Source organism: Alosa alosa, chromosome 23 (genome assembly GCF_017589495.1).
Source record: "Alosa alosa isolate M-15738 ecotype Scorff River chromosome 23, AALO_Geno_1.1, whole genome shotgun sequence".
Classification (NCBI taxonomy): Eukaryota; Metazoa; Chordata; class Actinopteri; order Clupeiformes; family Clupeidae; genus Alosa; species Alosa alosa.
In genome coordinates, this window is record NC_063211.1 from 7575853 (window position 1) to 7592401 (window position 16549).

General features: G+C 38.7%; 1 protein-coding gene across 1 annotated transcript; it reads left to right on the forward strand.

The window, feature by feature from the left end:
- Positions 1-310: 310 nt before the first annotated feature.
- LOC125288508 (tetraspanin-8-like) lies at positions 311-13671 on the forward strand. Its single transcript, XM_048234924.1, has 9 exons — positions 311-498; positions 650-706; positions 890-1003; positions 1277-1351; positions 5726-5794; positions 9550-9678; positions 9770-9817; positions 9976-10059; positions 12963-13671. Exons 1-9 carry the CDS (start codon positions 439-441, stop codon positions 13086-13088), a joined length of 762 nt encoding a protein of 253 aa, XP_048090881.1. The 5' UTR covers positions 311-438; the 3' UTR covers positions 13089-13671.
- Positions 13672-16549: the final 2878 nt, after the last annotated feature.

A 16549-nucleotide genomic window follows, 5' to 3' on the forward strand; every position in this document is an offset into this window, starting at 1 on the left:
GGTAGCCTAGTGCTTTTAGCTACTATTCTAGGGGTACAACCTGTTGTTAACTAATGCATTCTATAGGTCATATCATTTTCTAATTTATGTGATCATGTAAACAATATTCAATATTGTTTTTGTGTTTTGTGTAAACTTAATCTCTTAAATGAAAGCATCCTGGCAAAAAGAGCCGCCTTCAGCCCCAACAAAATGTAGCAAAACATTTGACGCATAACTCAAACCTCAAAGCCTGTAGCACATGATTTCAGGTAAAACGTCTTTCAACCCGGAAACCGCAGCATACTGTGTGTATCTTACAAAACCGAAAGTAGCCCTTGTTACAGCTTGGTCGGTCGTTTTCAGTGGTAGGCCTAGTCCAGAAGTGACGGCGTTCTCAGACAGTTGTTCCCGCACCTGAAAATACTTGTGGAATATCCTTTGTTGTTATCCATTAAAATGGGTTCGGTTAACAAATGTTTGAAATGGCTCTTTATCGTATTTAACGCACTGTTCGCTGTAAGTAACTGTAGGCCTATTATTTGAATGAGGAGATATTTATCTACCAACTTTCTTTCTGTAGTTCTCCTGCAAGGATGTAACTTATAAGCATCGTGGTTGTCTTTAGCCTATTTATCACCGTGTATTTGTTTGTTTTATTTCCCTCCAGCTGACAGGCGTTGCATGTGTTGCACGTGCACACTTTTTAGGGATGGCAGCAGAAATGGTAAGGACTTCAGAACGAGAATCAATGGCCACAAAAAACTGTGCTATAGGCTAGTTTAGGTCTCTTCTAACATTACTCAATTTAGGTTTAAGAGTTTAGAGACTTTTTTAACCTTAGCTAGCATTTTGCAGACAGCAAAGCCAACACATTTGTATGTCTCATTTATCACCGAATGTTTCCCAGAAAAATGAAGTGGGGAATTTCTGGTCATTATCCCTGTTTGGATTAATTGTGGCAAGCATATCATTTCTTGGAGTCTATGGTGCGTACAAAGAGAAGAAATGGGCCCTCATCAAGGTAAATATGTGAAGGCAGCCTTCATTTAGCTGTTAATGAGGTTCAATTAATGAGGTTTTTATTCCTGGCCGATCATTATTAAATGATCAGAAGCATATTGCAGTAAAGCAAATATTGTTTTTTTACTGTGTTAGACAATCATAGTTATTCAATCATAGTTATTCATCCTAGTTATGTAGGCGACTACTACTAATACAACCTAAAAATAAATGTTTAATGTAAATAAGATCTATCTTATCTATCGAATATAAATATTATCTTCTTTTTCAACAGTTTTCGGTTCTTGTCGGTATTGGCACGGTCAGTTGCCTGATTGGGGCTGTTGAGAGTATTTCTGAAAGGCAAACGGTAAGAAAAATTACATTTAGAATATTAATATTTAATATCATGACATTATATACAGTAGCTATTTGTTTTTAAAATAAGAAAATAGATGTGTTAAAATGGAGCATGGTTTTCCAGTAGCCTAGACAGTGAGAAAAATAAGTAGTACGAAAGTAGTGTTCAAAAGTGCAAAAGTATTCAACCCCCTTGAAATTCATATTATTTTATATGAATATATTTTATTATTTTCACTTCATTTTAAAAATAGAATAATAAAAAAGAAATACAGTACTTATATTGAGGGAGGGGGGGTAATGGTAATTTAAAGAAGCAAAAACTGACATAGTTAAAAAAATAGTTTAGTCTAGGGTGGTTTGATTATTGTTTTCTAGTTAACAATTGTTTGTAGTAGCTAGTAGTTCAACTAGTTCAACTTAAAACAATGCTCAAAAGCTACAGGGGAGGTACGGCGGAGAGTGAAGGCAGTGCACAATTTCTCAGAAATCATGACCAATCTGTACATCCATCTTTTCAAATGGACCCCCTTTCACATACAGGAAGTGATTTTCCTGGCAATTCTCTGTAAGTTTCTTCACTGAGATCATCTCACCTCCGCACTCCCTTTCTCAATTTAGCATACCATATTCCAGTTTGTAACAAGATTATTTTGCACAAAATGTGAGTAATGCTAGGCCTACTGTATATTGATACTGATACAGCATTACGGCCATGAGTCACACTAGGTATGGTTCATTTGTACAATGCCAGAGCACAATTGTCCCCCGTTCCCTTTGTTGTAGTCAGTTGTGAAACTAAGGTTTGGGAAAGGTTTTACCCACCATATACTGTAAGGGATAATGTATTGCCCACCGGTAATTATCGGAAAATAAGTCCTGACACGACGAACAGAACCCTGACACTCAGCGGAGAAAGCGGATCCTAACCCTAGGACATGAGGCTAAAGCAACACTCGAGTGGCTCAAAAACATTAAAGGGAATATTCGAAAATGACACATACAGTAAGATGTGTCCATTACAGTCCATTACACTTTTGCTAATTTGATGATGGGAATAACTTAGCAGAGGCAGGGTGCTTGCATAATGCGACCATCTATGCAACAGTGTATTATCAATATAATACAATCAGGTGTTACAGGAACTATTTAATTGGAATAGCCATGTGACATGCACACAGTCATTCTGTTAGGCGCGAGGCTTTGATAGTCTATCAGCTCACAAATTAGAGATGCACCGATATGGAATTTTAGGGTCGATAACGATAACCGATATTTATTGGTTTGTTGTGGCCGATACCGATACGATAACCGATAATATTACTCTTGAAAAAAAAATGTGAAAAGTGATTTGGGGAAAGCATTTAATAAGCATAATTTTATTGCAGTAATTTTACCTACCACCAAATGGACAGAACTCATAATAGTCCTCAATAGTACGGCAGTCAACAACATAACAGTAGCCTAGCCCTACAGTATGTGTGGCTCCTTTAAATGAACCTGACGTCAGTGAATTGCGAGTGAGTGGCTAGAGAGTTTGAATCGTTTTCATTTAGGACTAAACGCTCATAAACGGCTCAGCTTGGAATAAGCTACAGTATAGCGACCAAATCAGTGTTTGTGAGGGAAACTTAGGTTTAGTTTCAACTGCGGGTAACTGAATAAAGCTGCAACTCCTCAGACTGTATCTTATGCTTATGTCCGTCTACTCTGTTGCGCACAACCTGCTGCAGCAGAAATTAAAGGAGTTAGCCCCGAAGAAGGTTTTAATAACTTATTATGATGACCTGTCTGAAACTGAAGCACGAATGGTTAGCATATTTCTAGGTAATAATACAAAACCCAAGCTAAAGTAATGCAAATATAATACTAAAACACAACTTAGAACTAGGCCTACTTATGTACTCGTCCCAATAACGAGTTTGTTTATTTGTTTCCCCGACCAGGGCCCACTTCCCCGATAACAACGGAGACACACTCTTAAGAGGGTTTTCTACGATTCATCTTACGATCGTTCGTTTGGTTTTTCCGACTGTTTCCCGAACATGCTCGTAGCGTGAACGCGCATGCACTGCTCTTAAGATGCTCTTAAGGGGAGCTGTCCACGTTAATAGTTCTGAAATATCCTCTGATTTGACGGTGATGTCAGGTGACTGCACGTCACGGCTATAGGCCTACCATTTAAACTTCGGATCTACACATTAATTCACATCAATACGAAAATAGAAACACTTTGACATCTGCATGTAAGCATCCCAAGTAGGTTATATACCACACAGAGACATAAATAATTGTAATTATTTTAAGATTAGATTGTTGCACCATGCAATAATTTTTCGCGGTGCCACTTAAGAACACGTTTGAAGATAAGAAAGAAGTCGAGTAAGAAAGAGAGGAAATGTGTAGGCTTAGATTTTGATGCAGTAGGCTACAGACTAAACCACATGTTGCTTTCTCTGCTTTTTACCTCATAGGCCTAATAAAATATTCACTTAGCAAAGATAATGTCAAACTATTCTGGTAACGTCTCGTTTCATAACTTGATTGCATTTTTGTCCGCTTTTCATCACATTATTATGACCATTAAATGTAGGCTATTTTGCGCATTTGCTGCTGTAGGAGTCGATTGCCAAGTGTACTCTGGAAATTCACAATTTCGTTGCCGTTTAAAAAAAAAAAAAAAAAACATAGTCCAGTATTTCTTTTGAAATTGAAATGAAGTTGTATGGACTGGACTATGTTTTTTTTTTTTTTTTTTAAACAGCGACGAAATTGTGAATTTCCAGAGCACACTTGGCAATCACTACCACGTAAGTGCAATGTTGTTTGGAACTGTAGAAGAGGTATAAAAATAGCGTTTTGTAGTGGCGAAATAATATGCCCTTCTCACTTCCACGCTAACGAGCTTTGACTAAAAACGGTAGGCCTAACATCGAACTTTCTCAAAACACATCTGAAAGACATGATTTGGATGTCAACTCAACGTATGTACTCCCAATCATCCGTAAATCGATCTAAAGTGCATTTTACTCCGGATAATTCCTTTAAGGTTAAATGGCGGATCATTCACGAGAGGATTTTGAGATGCACAGATTCCCAAATGAACGCATATCCACAGATTTTGTTATAGTGGTGAAATACATTCACACCGCTGACATTATATTGAGGAAAAAGTATAGCCAACCAAGCTCAAGTAGGCCTAGCTCAGTGTAGCGGACCTTACGTAGGCCTAAATTAGGACTAAAAATATTGGCGCAAATTATTATATTGCCAGAATTCTGTTATCGGACCGATAATAATATTTTCATTTTTTCACTTATCGGCTAATAATATATCGGCCGCCGATATATCGTGCATCCCTAATACAAATGTATCATCTGTTCAGCAGCAGCACAAAGCATCTGTTCACAAGCAGGAAACAGCTAACACATGTTTACTCATACTGGAAGTAGCTTTAATGAAGAGGTGAGCACAAGAAACTGGTGTTGTCAGTTATTTCAGAAAACACTCAATACTGTGATTAAGATCGCAGTACATGGTGTCATATTTGGCTGAACTGTGGATGGCATGGTAAAGAAGATCACAGCAGTAATGAATCTGAATGAAATGAGAGACATGAAACAAGGAACTGAGAACATGGCCAAATAAACAAAGGAGCGCATCGTTGATAGGACTAAAACACAGGAACAGAAAGTGACACAAGGGAACTTAAGAAGAACATAGGGCTACCACTACAAGAGACCACTACAAACTACAAGACGAAACAAAGCTAAGAGAAACTAACTGAGCAAACACAAACCCCATTGTTAAAGTAAGGCTGTTATTACAATAAAAGGCCTTCAGAAATGCAATAAAGAACTCTTGAAAACACTGATTGGGAAAATATGTGTGTAGCCTATATATGTATATAAACAAAAAATGGTCATATGATTATTTGCAGAGGGCGGATTCATTTTGTAAGCCACTGTATTTTTGTTTTATTATTCAATAGTGCAGTATCACCATGCACCGTCTCAATACACTTTACACATTTAAAAGAAAATGATAAATAACATAGACTAGAAATCCAGACCCACCCAGCAGCAAATGTTGATGTGGGTCTATCTCGTCAGGCTAGAAATAACATAGCAACAAGTAAAATAATAATAAATAAAAGAAAAAATAAGCTAAATGAATAAAGATAAACTATTAGAATTTAAATAGTAATGAAACAAATGTGTTTGAACAAAATAAAATATAATTAAAAGATTATATTTAAAATAAAACAAACATTCTGTAAAAATCTCACTTTTCATGCCAGTCTTAAATTCAGTTCTTCAGTGCAAATTGTAGTTCTCTGTCTGACCTACATACTGAATATCTTCTCTCTATACACTTTGTGAAGTTATCCAGGAAATTTGAAGAATTCTTTGAAAGGGATGCGCGTCTTCAGTATGTTCAAGAATATTTAAAGGTAAGTACACGTCTTATTTCCTTTAGTTCACAGGGGTGTGATTCTTCCGATTTAATCTGGAATTTCGTGGTTTTTGACCTGTGTCTGTTGGTCAGAGGTAGGCTATATTGGTAGGCTATATTTCTGTTTACACGGCTCTTCATAATGCTGCAGAATGCTCCATTCACTTGAATGGGCCTTCCCAACGTTTGGTGGTCTGCTAATTCACGATAACAGACCGCTGTCAAGGAAAATGGGTTTTGTGCTTCTAATTCACGTCTTTCATATACCACTATGCAAGGATTGGAACTTCATTCAAAAGTGAAAGCAGACGGTTGATCAGCTGTGTTCTAAAGAATGTTTGATTCAAGTTCAGCGTGTGTTGTTGCGAACTATTTGTTTCCCAGCAAAAGGCACGATGAAACTGTAACAAATAGGCTATAGCCTAGGCAATGTAGGCTAAAGAGTCATATCGTGGGGAGTTTATTGTGTCGTTTTGGCAAGTAGCCGTGTAATAAGCGAGATAATGTATAGAATGCCGGTCATTATCGGGAAATAGGTCCCTTTAGGGTGGAAAAAAACCCTTTTGCTGTGTGTAGGGGTCTGGTTCGCCCTGTCGGGACCTATTTCCCGATAATGACCGGCGTTCTATACATTATCCCTTACATAACACAGACCAATGCTATGTATAACAGGCCGCTGACGATGACAACGCGTTTTGTGCTTCACATCTTTCAGAATATCACGCCGCAAGTAGCTAGTCCGTTCACTACTAGATTTCATTGAAAGTGAAAGTAGACAGGGTTGATCAGCTGCGTTCTGTGTGTGGCGAACTAGTTTCTCAGCAGAAGCCATTAAATGGTAAAGGTCAATAAATTGATTTAAAAAGACGTCATTTATGAAGTTGTTTTTTCTCGTTTTGGCTTTGCAACCACTCGGCGAGTTGCGTAGTTTTGAAAACGAATGTTAAGGGTTGTTTTCAAAGTCAAAGTCAGCTTTATTGTCAATTTCTTCACATGTTCCAGACATACAAAGAGATCGAAATTACGTTTCTCACTATCCCACGGTGAAGACAAGATATATTTGACCAATTTTAAGTCCACAGACAAACATAACATTCAAGTAAACAAAAAAGTAAGTAAATAAGTAAATAAGAGGGCACATATAATAATGAAAAAATAAGAGCAGCAAAATTTTGTTGAAATTGTGCATAGACAGTCAATAAAATACTAGTGCAAATACTGTAAAATACTATAAAATACTGTTTGACCTAAGTAATAAAGAAAGTGGCATAGTGGTGCAAGTTATGTAAGAGCAGCAGAAGTGTTGTGTTTTCAGGACAACAACACCAAGTTGTAAAGTGTACAAGTGTGCAAGTGTTCAAGTGTGCAGGTGGAGTAGTGCAGGCGGCCATTGTGGGTCCAATGTCCAGGATGTTATGTAGCTGAGGGTGGAGGGGGGAGAGGAGGGAGAGAGTTCAGCATCCTTACAGCTTGGTGTATGAAGCTGTTGGTGAGTCTGGTAGTGCGGGAGCGCAGGCTTCTGTACCTCTTCCCAGAGGGCAGTAGATCAAGTTTTAAGGACATGTTTGTGCATGCCCATAACCAGCCACTCTGAAGCAGTCAAAGGCGATTCAAAATGAGTCAGAAAGTCGAGACAGGACCCATCGTCAAAATGTCGGTGTCTACCACTCTAGTTCATCCAAAACAAACCAGAAAAGGGACTCAAAGTGCTAAATACCGGAATTACCCTTTAAGTTATAAGCAAAACATGTTATAAACGGGAAAAAATCATGGTTCTGTGTCACTGTTGGCAAAATGATCATGATGGCCTATTTCAGTCATATTTGGTTTAGTCTGGTGTTGGCCTAGGCTACTTTGCTCTTTTATAAAATCGTTTTCTTTAGGCCTTATAGGCTGTATTGTAATATGCTATAATGTATTTTCTCAATGTATCAATACTTCCCATAAAAGTCATCAGATGTCATCATTTAAGGCAGTGGTGCCCAAACTTTTTCTTCCGAGGGCCAGCTCACTATGCCTGGCTCTAAGAGAGGGCCAGAGACTCGGAGTATATTAGTAACCATAAATAGCTTAGTTCTGTGAACAACAACAGTCTACCTTAGTTGAATATTCCATTACATTTAATCATAGGCTACTGCAATTTAATACCATTGTTAGCTGTGTTTATATTGCCATCATGCCATGTAAAATGTAGCTCAAATGAAATAATACTAATAAAAAAGACTTTAGCATTCCCAAAAGTATTAGCAGGGAGTCCCAAAAGTATATTTTATTTAAAATGTGTGTCTTTGCATACACCGCTCAAGTTGTGAACAAGCAATATCCTACAAATAATTTAAAGTTCTCAAACTATGAGAGTTTTATGAAGTGCTGGCAAAAACATCTGAAATAACCACCATTCTAACTTTCACTCACCTGATGAGAACTTTGTGAATTTGAATCAGCATTTGAAGAGTGAATAAAAATAGAAATAATTATCCCAGAAAGTCCAAGAAATATGACTTGAATAGAAGTTAGTTAGTTATTAACAATTAATTGATAAACTTTTAGAATACTTTGAGCACTGATGCAGTCAGCATAGGCCTCTTACATTGTTTGCAGGTAGGTTCATTCCGTTTTCGATGGTAAACACGAAACAGCGCCAAAACAACCACCAGTGGACAAAAGGAGTATTACATGTGTATTGTTAAGACTCGCCATAGAGAATGAATGGGGGAAATTACGGAGGTTATAGTTTGACGATGTCGTACTCCGGTGCGGGCCAGATGCTATATACCACAGACATGTTTTGGGGGGCCACCCAAAATGATGTGGCGGGCCGTAGTTTGGGGACCACTGATTTAAGGGGTTATTTTTCTACATTTTCTTCCGGGGGGCATGCCCCCGGACCCCCCTAATATTTTGCCCAAAAATATTTCCTTTCATAAGGCCCTTTTCTAGTGCCACCTCTGCATAGGATTTGCCTCATGAATTTTATGAAGTGTAGGTGATGCAAATGCATACGGTAGCCAACACTACAGTACTCAAACCATATACAGTACCCTACATCTGAAATCTAGTTTGCAATATTCGCTGACACCTTCTGATGAGGAATCTTCATGTGAATGAATAGAGGAGACAGGGGAAGAGGTGGAGCGCTTGTGACGCTTCAGTGTGACGTGCTGAGTCTGACAGGTGAGCGGGTTTAAATCATATAAAGTGGAATTGCAGTAATAGCTGTCCATCATGTATGTGGCCTCCGCCTACTCCTCCTCCCCTCAGTGATCCTACCCAAACAGCAACTTCCTATGGCTGTTTTACAAGCGATTAGACCTGCTCAGAGTGCTGCAGAAGTGCCGTTCACCCTATTAAGAGTGTATGTGCCATCAAAATGATTTTGGAAAAAAAATATATTTAGGCCTTTAAATTGCACCTCTTCCTTCCATGCCTGAGAGCTCCATGTATAGGCGATATGTTGATACTGTATGTCGATGACTCGGTATGAGCCAGTGTGTTTCTTATCTATATCTATCTTGTAGAGCTTTCTGCAAACACCAGGGTTTTGTTGAGTGCTAACAAAAAATAGCAATCACCATGAAGAACTTTTCACTGAATTTTGACAAAAAGTGTATGGGATTAGAATCCTTTGGATTTACACAGAGAATTTGTAGTTCATGATGGTTCCAGGTAGGACATGAGATCCAAAGGAAGATGGTCTTCTTTTTTCCTATTTTGTAAGGTGATGAGAGAGTGCTATTTTTCATGCATTTACAGCTTGAGTGCTGTGGCACACGCAATGGCTACCAAGACTGGAATTTACAGATTCCAGAGTCCTGCATCTGTCCAGCATCCTACCGGGGTACTCCAAAATGCAAGGAGACAAGTTCTCTCAGAAGTTATGAGGTAATGTTTTTTTTATATTTACAGTATGTACTGTATATCTCCTGTCTTTGTTCCATGAAACCCTGATCATAAAAAATCGTTTTATTCACAGTATAGGCAGACTACAGAGACTACAAAGACTACAGAGATCTACAGTGAGGTATGAATATGAGCAAACATGACATACTTTCAAATCATTGTAGGCTACATCAAACCTTGGTAAATTAATGTATTTGTCCCACAAACAAAAGCATGTTACAGTTTTCAAATTCAAATATATTTGTATTGTTCAAATTCATCTGTTAATGTTGTTTTTAGACATGTCACTCTCTCATTATGCGGTATATCAATATGATGATGGATGCTGCAACTGGGATTTTCTTTGGATTTTCAATTGTGGGGGTAAGAACTTTCATTGTTTTGATTATTACCTTTTGCCTGGTTGGGGGACAAGAGATTATTATGACCGCTGCGCAGCGAATATAGGTTTAGTCAGATTTTTTTTTTTTTTTTTTTTTTTTTTTTTTTTTTAAGATGTCCAAATTTCCGTCAAGGATTCCCGGACACTGAAAGACCGGGTAGACGAAAACTTGGTGGGCATGTAATCCCATATGGATAGCATGGAACCATCGTTTTTCGTTTTGATCTGTAGCCCCCCCGCTGGACTGCACCCCCCGAAAGGAGGGTAGGGCAGACACAGTTTTCTGTGAATATCTCGAGAACCGTAAGGTTTAGGGGGACCTTTCTTTTTTGTATGTTGATCTCAAGGGGCCATGTCAACCCATTCCATAACCACTCATTACATGTATAGCGCCACCTAGTTAAACACAAAAAAGTAAAAATGAGGTGTTGTAATCGCAGGTATCTGTGACCTAACATAGTCAAAACTGCACGAAATTGGAAGTGCAGGATCATTATGACACCCTCTGAATGCACGCCAAGTTTCGTGGAATTCCGTTCATGGGGGGCCACACAATAAATTAATTTATGTTACTATACACCAACTGGCCTGTAGGTGGCCGGAGACAGTTTTCTGTGAATATCTTGAGAACTGTTGGGCCTAGGAGGTCCACCTTTTTTTTGTATGTTGGTCTTAAGGGGGCATGTCAACCCATCCCATTACCACTTATTTCATGTATAGCGCCACCTAGTTAAAAATTAAAAAGCAAAAAATTAGGTGTTTTCATCACAATATCTCTCTGGCTGACATGGTCAAAACTACACGAAACTGAAAGTGTAGGATCATTATGACACCCTCCGAATGCATGCCAAGTTTTGTGAACTTTCGTTCATGGGGGGCCTTACAATAAAATAATTTAGGTGTACATTTAGTGACCGTACACCAACAAGGATTCCCGGGACACTGAAAGACCGGGGTACACGAAACTTGGTGGTCATGTAACCCCACATGGATAGCATGGAACCATCGTTTTTTGATCTGTAGCCCCCCTGCTGTACTGGACCCCCCGAAAGGAGGGTAGGGCAGACAGTTTTCTGTGAATATCTTGAGAACCGTAGGGCCTAGGATGATCAATTTTTTTCCGCATGTTTGCCTACAGGGGTCATGTTAACCCATTCCATGTGCACACATGTGCATAAACAGATACACACGCACACACATACATTCACAGTAATCATACGTATGACAGAATCATATAAGCCTTTCAGCGTGATTTATTTTTGTGGAAAAAATGTGCTGGACTGGGCGGCGGACATATTTTGTACCGCTCTGGGGTACATCTAGTTGTAACAGGGGCCGCCATCCATCTGTGTGTGTCTGCTCATATAAGTTAACAAAACTACAAAAGTACTGGTCCGATGTATTTTAAATCTAAATGCAAGGCAGAGGTCTACCATATCTTGGTCATTCTGCATGATCAAGCTCCTATGGTAATAATTACTGGTTGAAAAAATAAATTGTCCACTACTACTGTATCTCTGATTGAAATTAAGGGCCCTATCTTAGTTGATCTAAAATACACGGTCACTGGCGAATAGCTTAAATAAATGTAGGGGTTTGTCCAGTCCACATTGGGGATGGTTTTGTTATTGAATGTCAGGCGCCTGGCACAAAAATGCACCTCATATGTTTCTTAATCAGTCATGGGTGTGTTTTGGGCGTAGCATCCTTTAAGCTAATGATAATGACATCTGTCATTTCATTTAACAGCAAGCAGCGCAACATCAAACAGCGAATCGATATTTTGACAGTCAGCGGCACATCGCATGGAACAGATATTCTACTAAACCATGCTTTACTAAAACCTAGCAGGGTATAGCCTACACGCATCTGCACTTGTCTATTATTTTAACTTATAGTCAAAGTGAAACTACCTTCACCGTGGTGTCATAATGTTCACTGTGGTGTCACACTTTCACTATTGACTGACAATGGGTTAAAGGGAAACTTGGCAGGATTTCCCCCTCTGCTGGAGAAATTGTGCATTATGCTATTTCAAACTGTGGAAAAAGGTAACGATAAAGCACATGGATTTGTTTACAAGCTAGCGAACGGTTAGCATAAGTTTGGCAGAACTATGTGGATGTTACAAGGTAAGAAACACGATTTAAAACGAGTTTCTTGTTTCTCACTTTTCTTTCCGGGACGGTAGTCTCAATGTTGCAAGGTTGGTTTTCCACCTGGGGACGCTAGGCGCAGCGGGGAAAGTCACCATTTTCACCGGAGCAGGTCATTTAACCATCCAAATGATTTCTAAACAGGTTTATTACGTTGAAATAGTTGCCAAGTTCCCCTTTAACATCGAAAACATAGCCTAAAATAAGCAACACTTACCCCAATAATGTTCGAACAACTGAATAAAAAACCCAAGGACATTTATGCTGCAGAGGAGTTGCTGCTTACATCCCGTGACAGTGCGTCTTCAGCTGCACTTTATATGTGCCTTTCGTTGTAGACCAGGTTTTCCTTGGTCAGGGCGTAATACTTTTTAGATGGTGTAATATAGCGATTTTTAGATAATGCTCCAGACCAGACCTTAGGTCGTTAATTGCCACACCCCTAGGCGCATCGTGTAATAAAAGAGAAGGGCATGGCGAAAAACTCGAGTGTAAGATAGGAATACGCTTTGCGTTGTGATAAGAATACGCTATGCGCTTTTAGATCACCAAGATAGGGCCCAAAGTGCTGATAACTATAAACAGATTGTCATAAAACATATATGTAGGCACTGATAATTATGACATGTCGTAATATGACATGCTATGGATTATGATTATGATCACATGTTAAAAATTAGCTTAATGACATAAAACAATAATGACATTTTTTGCTTTGTAATCCTCAGCTTATTGGGGTAATCATGGCCATCATCATCACCTGCAAGATCAAGAAGCAAGTGACTTATGAATGTTCGAAGCCTCCTGCATATGAGGAGTTGTATACAATGAAATGTATGCCAGTGCATGTCTAAGATTGTTGTTTCAACAGGCTTCCTATTGGATCAGTATTTGAAAATCATCAGGGCAAATGCTTTTTTTTTTCTATTCATTGATAACATTTTATGTTGCCAGATTTGACCGTGTTTTTTGGGCTTGATTGCACAGCTTGAAGGAGAAGAAAAATATTATATGGAAAATGGTTTGTTGAATCTGTAAAACATGGAAATTACTGCTCAGCAGTAACCCTTGAAGTTCATTGTAATATCCATATTTTATATGGTATACGGTTATGTATCCCATCTTCACTATGACAAATAGTGTCTTATATATGTTGCTGCATAACAAGGTATCTGATTTGTTTGCTTGATATTTTGCCTAATGTTTGTCTGGCGATGTGGCAACAGAATGCATATGCACACTTTCTCGAATATGGTTTTGCAACTCTTACTGTACAAGAGTTTCCTTGTTGTTCTTCAGAAGTTAGATTGGTGTTCTTAAAATGATGAAATGAAAGGATACACGTTGGAAAGGTACCAGTTGGAGGACACCTTCATTGTTGATTATGCATATTATGATTGTTTCTCTACATTAAAGTCAGTGAGGTTTGTTGCATTATCATATTTCATTCCTTTCTTTTGTGAACTGACTAAAAGGTTAATTATAGAAAATAGATTTTTTAGTTCTTTAAAATAGAACATTTAAAGATTACGTATAACTCCCATAATTTCCAGTGTACAGAACTCTGAAGGTATTGACTTGTGTGATGGAAAGACTACTCCAACCTACAAGGAAAGTACCTATGTTTCTGAGAATGTGCATGTCTCATAGGCAGGGGGCTTGAGGCACATCCTGTGGTCATGTTAAAAATGAAAGTGAAACCAAGTTAATCCGTTGAGTGGCTGATACTCTCAGACTTAGACAAACAAATTGTACAGGGGAATTAATGTTATATGTCACTCCAGTGGCAAGGTCACAACACATGATTGGCACGATATCTTCACAACACACCACATGATTGGCTCAATGTATTCACAACACACCGACCACATGATTGGCTCTATGTATTCACATGTCGACGTTTTGCCGCGGAAAAGGGTGAGATATGTGTAGACCAGGGGTTCCCAAACTTTTCCACGACAAGGCTCCCCAAATACCACTAGGTTCTGGCCAAGGACCCCCTTGATGTGTTATGAAACCCATCGACAATACTACGGCAAATGTACATTAAGCTAATCTAATAATTATTTTAGCCACAAGCACTTCACGATGGAGCACACAGTGTGTAAAAATTGCATTTGGGGCTTTCTGCTATATGAGAACTATCACTTTATATTTTTCATGATAATGACTGGGAATAATAGTAATGTTCAGATATGCGACAAATTATTCTAATGGCATTGTATAACAACCCTCAGTAATAGGTATATTTTACATTTTTCAAATGTATTTATTTGTTTCTTTTATTTTTCCTTCCAACTTGCTGAGGCCCCCCAGGGGGCCCCGGCCCCCACTTTGAAAACCACTGGTGTAGACAACGGCCATATTGACGTTACAAACCCCATGCATTTCTATGAAGGATGTTTTGAGTGTCTCCTCATTAGAAAGTCTCTAACCAAAGTTTAATCTTACGTGGGTTTGTTATATCATTTGTTCCGATATAAATGCTGCCATGTGAACAACCGAACCCAGGGACAGTGGAGAAAAACTATCGATTCAGGCCGTGATTCGGAACGAAATAGTTATGAAAGCGCCCTAAGAAAGACAGAAATCTTAATAGTCCCTTTTAATTTAATCTCCTAAACTGCAACCTCTCATCTGCTATGTGGCGAGTAAAGCAAGAGTAAACAAAAAAAATATGATGTCAGGGTATGAACACAGTTTAATGCTCCATTCCCAAATGCTAGTGTAAACTCTACCATGCAAAGAAGAAATTCTATTTAGACGTAATACAGAAATGCAATTATTTTTGGAAATCATGGACTCCTCTTTCGGTGCATTAGTGCTATGGCATGGGCATTTTGCACATCTGGCAAGGCATAATCAATTCTGAATGATGTACACAGGTTTTGAGCAACAGATACTGTCATCCAGACAATGTCTTTTCAGGGAAGACCTCAAATATTTCAGGACAATAACGCAAAATGAATTCTGCACATATTTAAAAAGCATTTCTCCATATAACAAGAGTCTAGGTGCTAAAATGGCCTGTCTGTAGTCTAGATCTGTCTAATTGGGTGTATCATGGAATGGAAAACATAATTAAGAAGTCCATACTGTCAAGCAGCTGAAATCCTATATCGGGCAGGAATGGGACCACATTTTATTCTCAAAACTTTAGCAACTGGTCTCCTCAGTTCCTAAACATTTACAGAATGTTGTTAAATGAAGAGGTGAAGCAACACAGTGGTAAACATGCCCCTTTTCCTAACTTTTGTGAGACGTGTTGCTGACATTCAAAATTAAGATTTTTTCCAAAACAAAACCCAATAACATTTCTCTCCTTCAACAGTTGATATGTTGTCTTTTAACTATTCTCAACTACTTTTTGGAAGTTCTGGTTGTATAATGTATTTACTATTTCTGTATTTCAGCTTGAATGCTGCATGTGGCACAAATAAAACTACACAGACAGGGGTTACCATTCCAAACTCCTGCCCCTCTTGTGCAGTCTATCAAGGCCAGCAACATATCACCAAGTGCATGGCCAAGCATGAGGTCCGGTAACATATCACCAAGTGCACATGGCCAAGCATGAGGTCCAGTAACAGTAGAAAGGCTCAATGGATCCTTGTTTTTTGTGTAAGAGAGAAAGAGTAAATGCTAACCTGACTCTCGCCAGATGAATTTCGTTCCGCCTAGCTCCACTCACATCCATCTGGGATCGGTTCCGTTGAGAGTGATTTCAGCACCAGATTTTATGGTAGAGCCAATCAGGAAGCGGGAGTTTCATAGATGTGACGTAGCGTAGAAGCGACTGTGAGACTGTTCTCAGTGTCACGGGTTGGCTTCGATGTGCGTGGTTGAAGTATCACGCCAATAGATGACGGACAAGTGGCTTATCCAATCTTAAGGATTTTTTAATAAGGCCCAGCCTTCTGAAGCACCACTCCAATGGATTGATCCCAGATGGATGAGTGGAGCTAGGCGGGACGAAATTCATCTGGCGAGAGTCAGGTTAAGTAAATGCTGCAGTCCTAAATGAATAGTAAATAATGGCAATACATTCTCCCATTTCCAGTCATACTATATCTACATACTATATCTGAGCAGAAAGAACAAGCACATGATTCTAGCCCACAGACACACTTGTACAACTGAAAATGATATCTGTTTAACTACAGACTAAATTAGATAATTATCGAGGAGAAAGAAGGTTACCAAAGACGAAATTGATTTTAGTCCCCCATTTTAAATGATATTTATAAACATAAAAGTAGAAAATGTCAGTTTAAAAGTAAAATGTTGTGCAATGTATGTCTAGGGGTAGAATGAA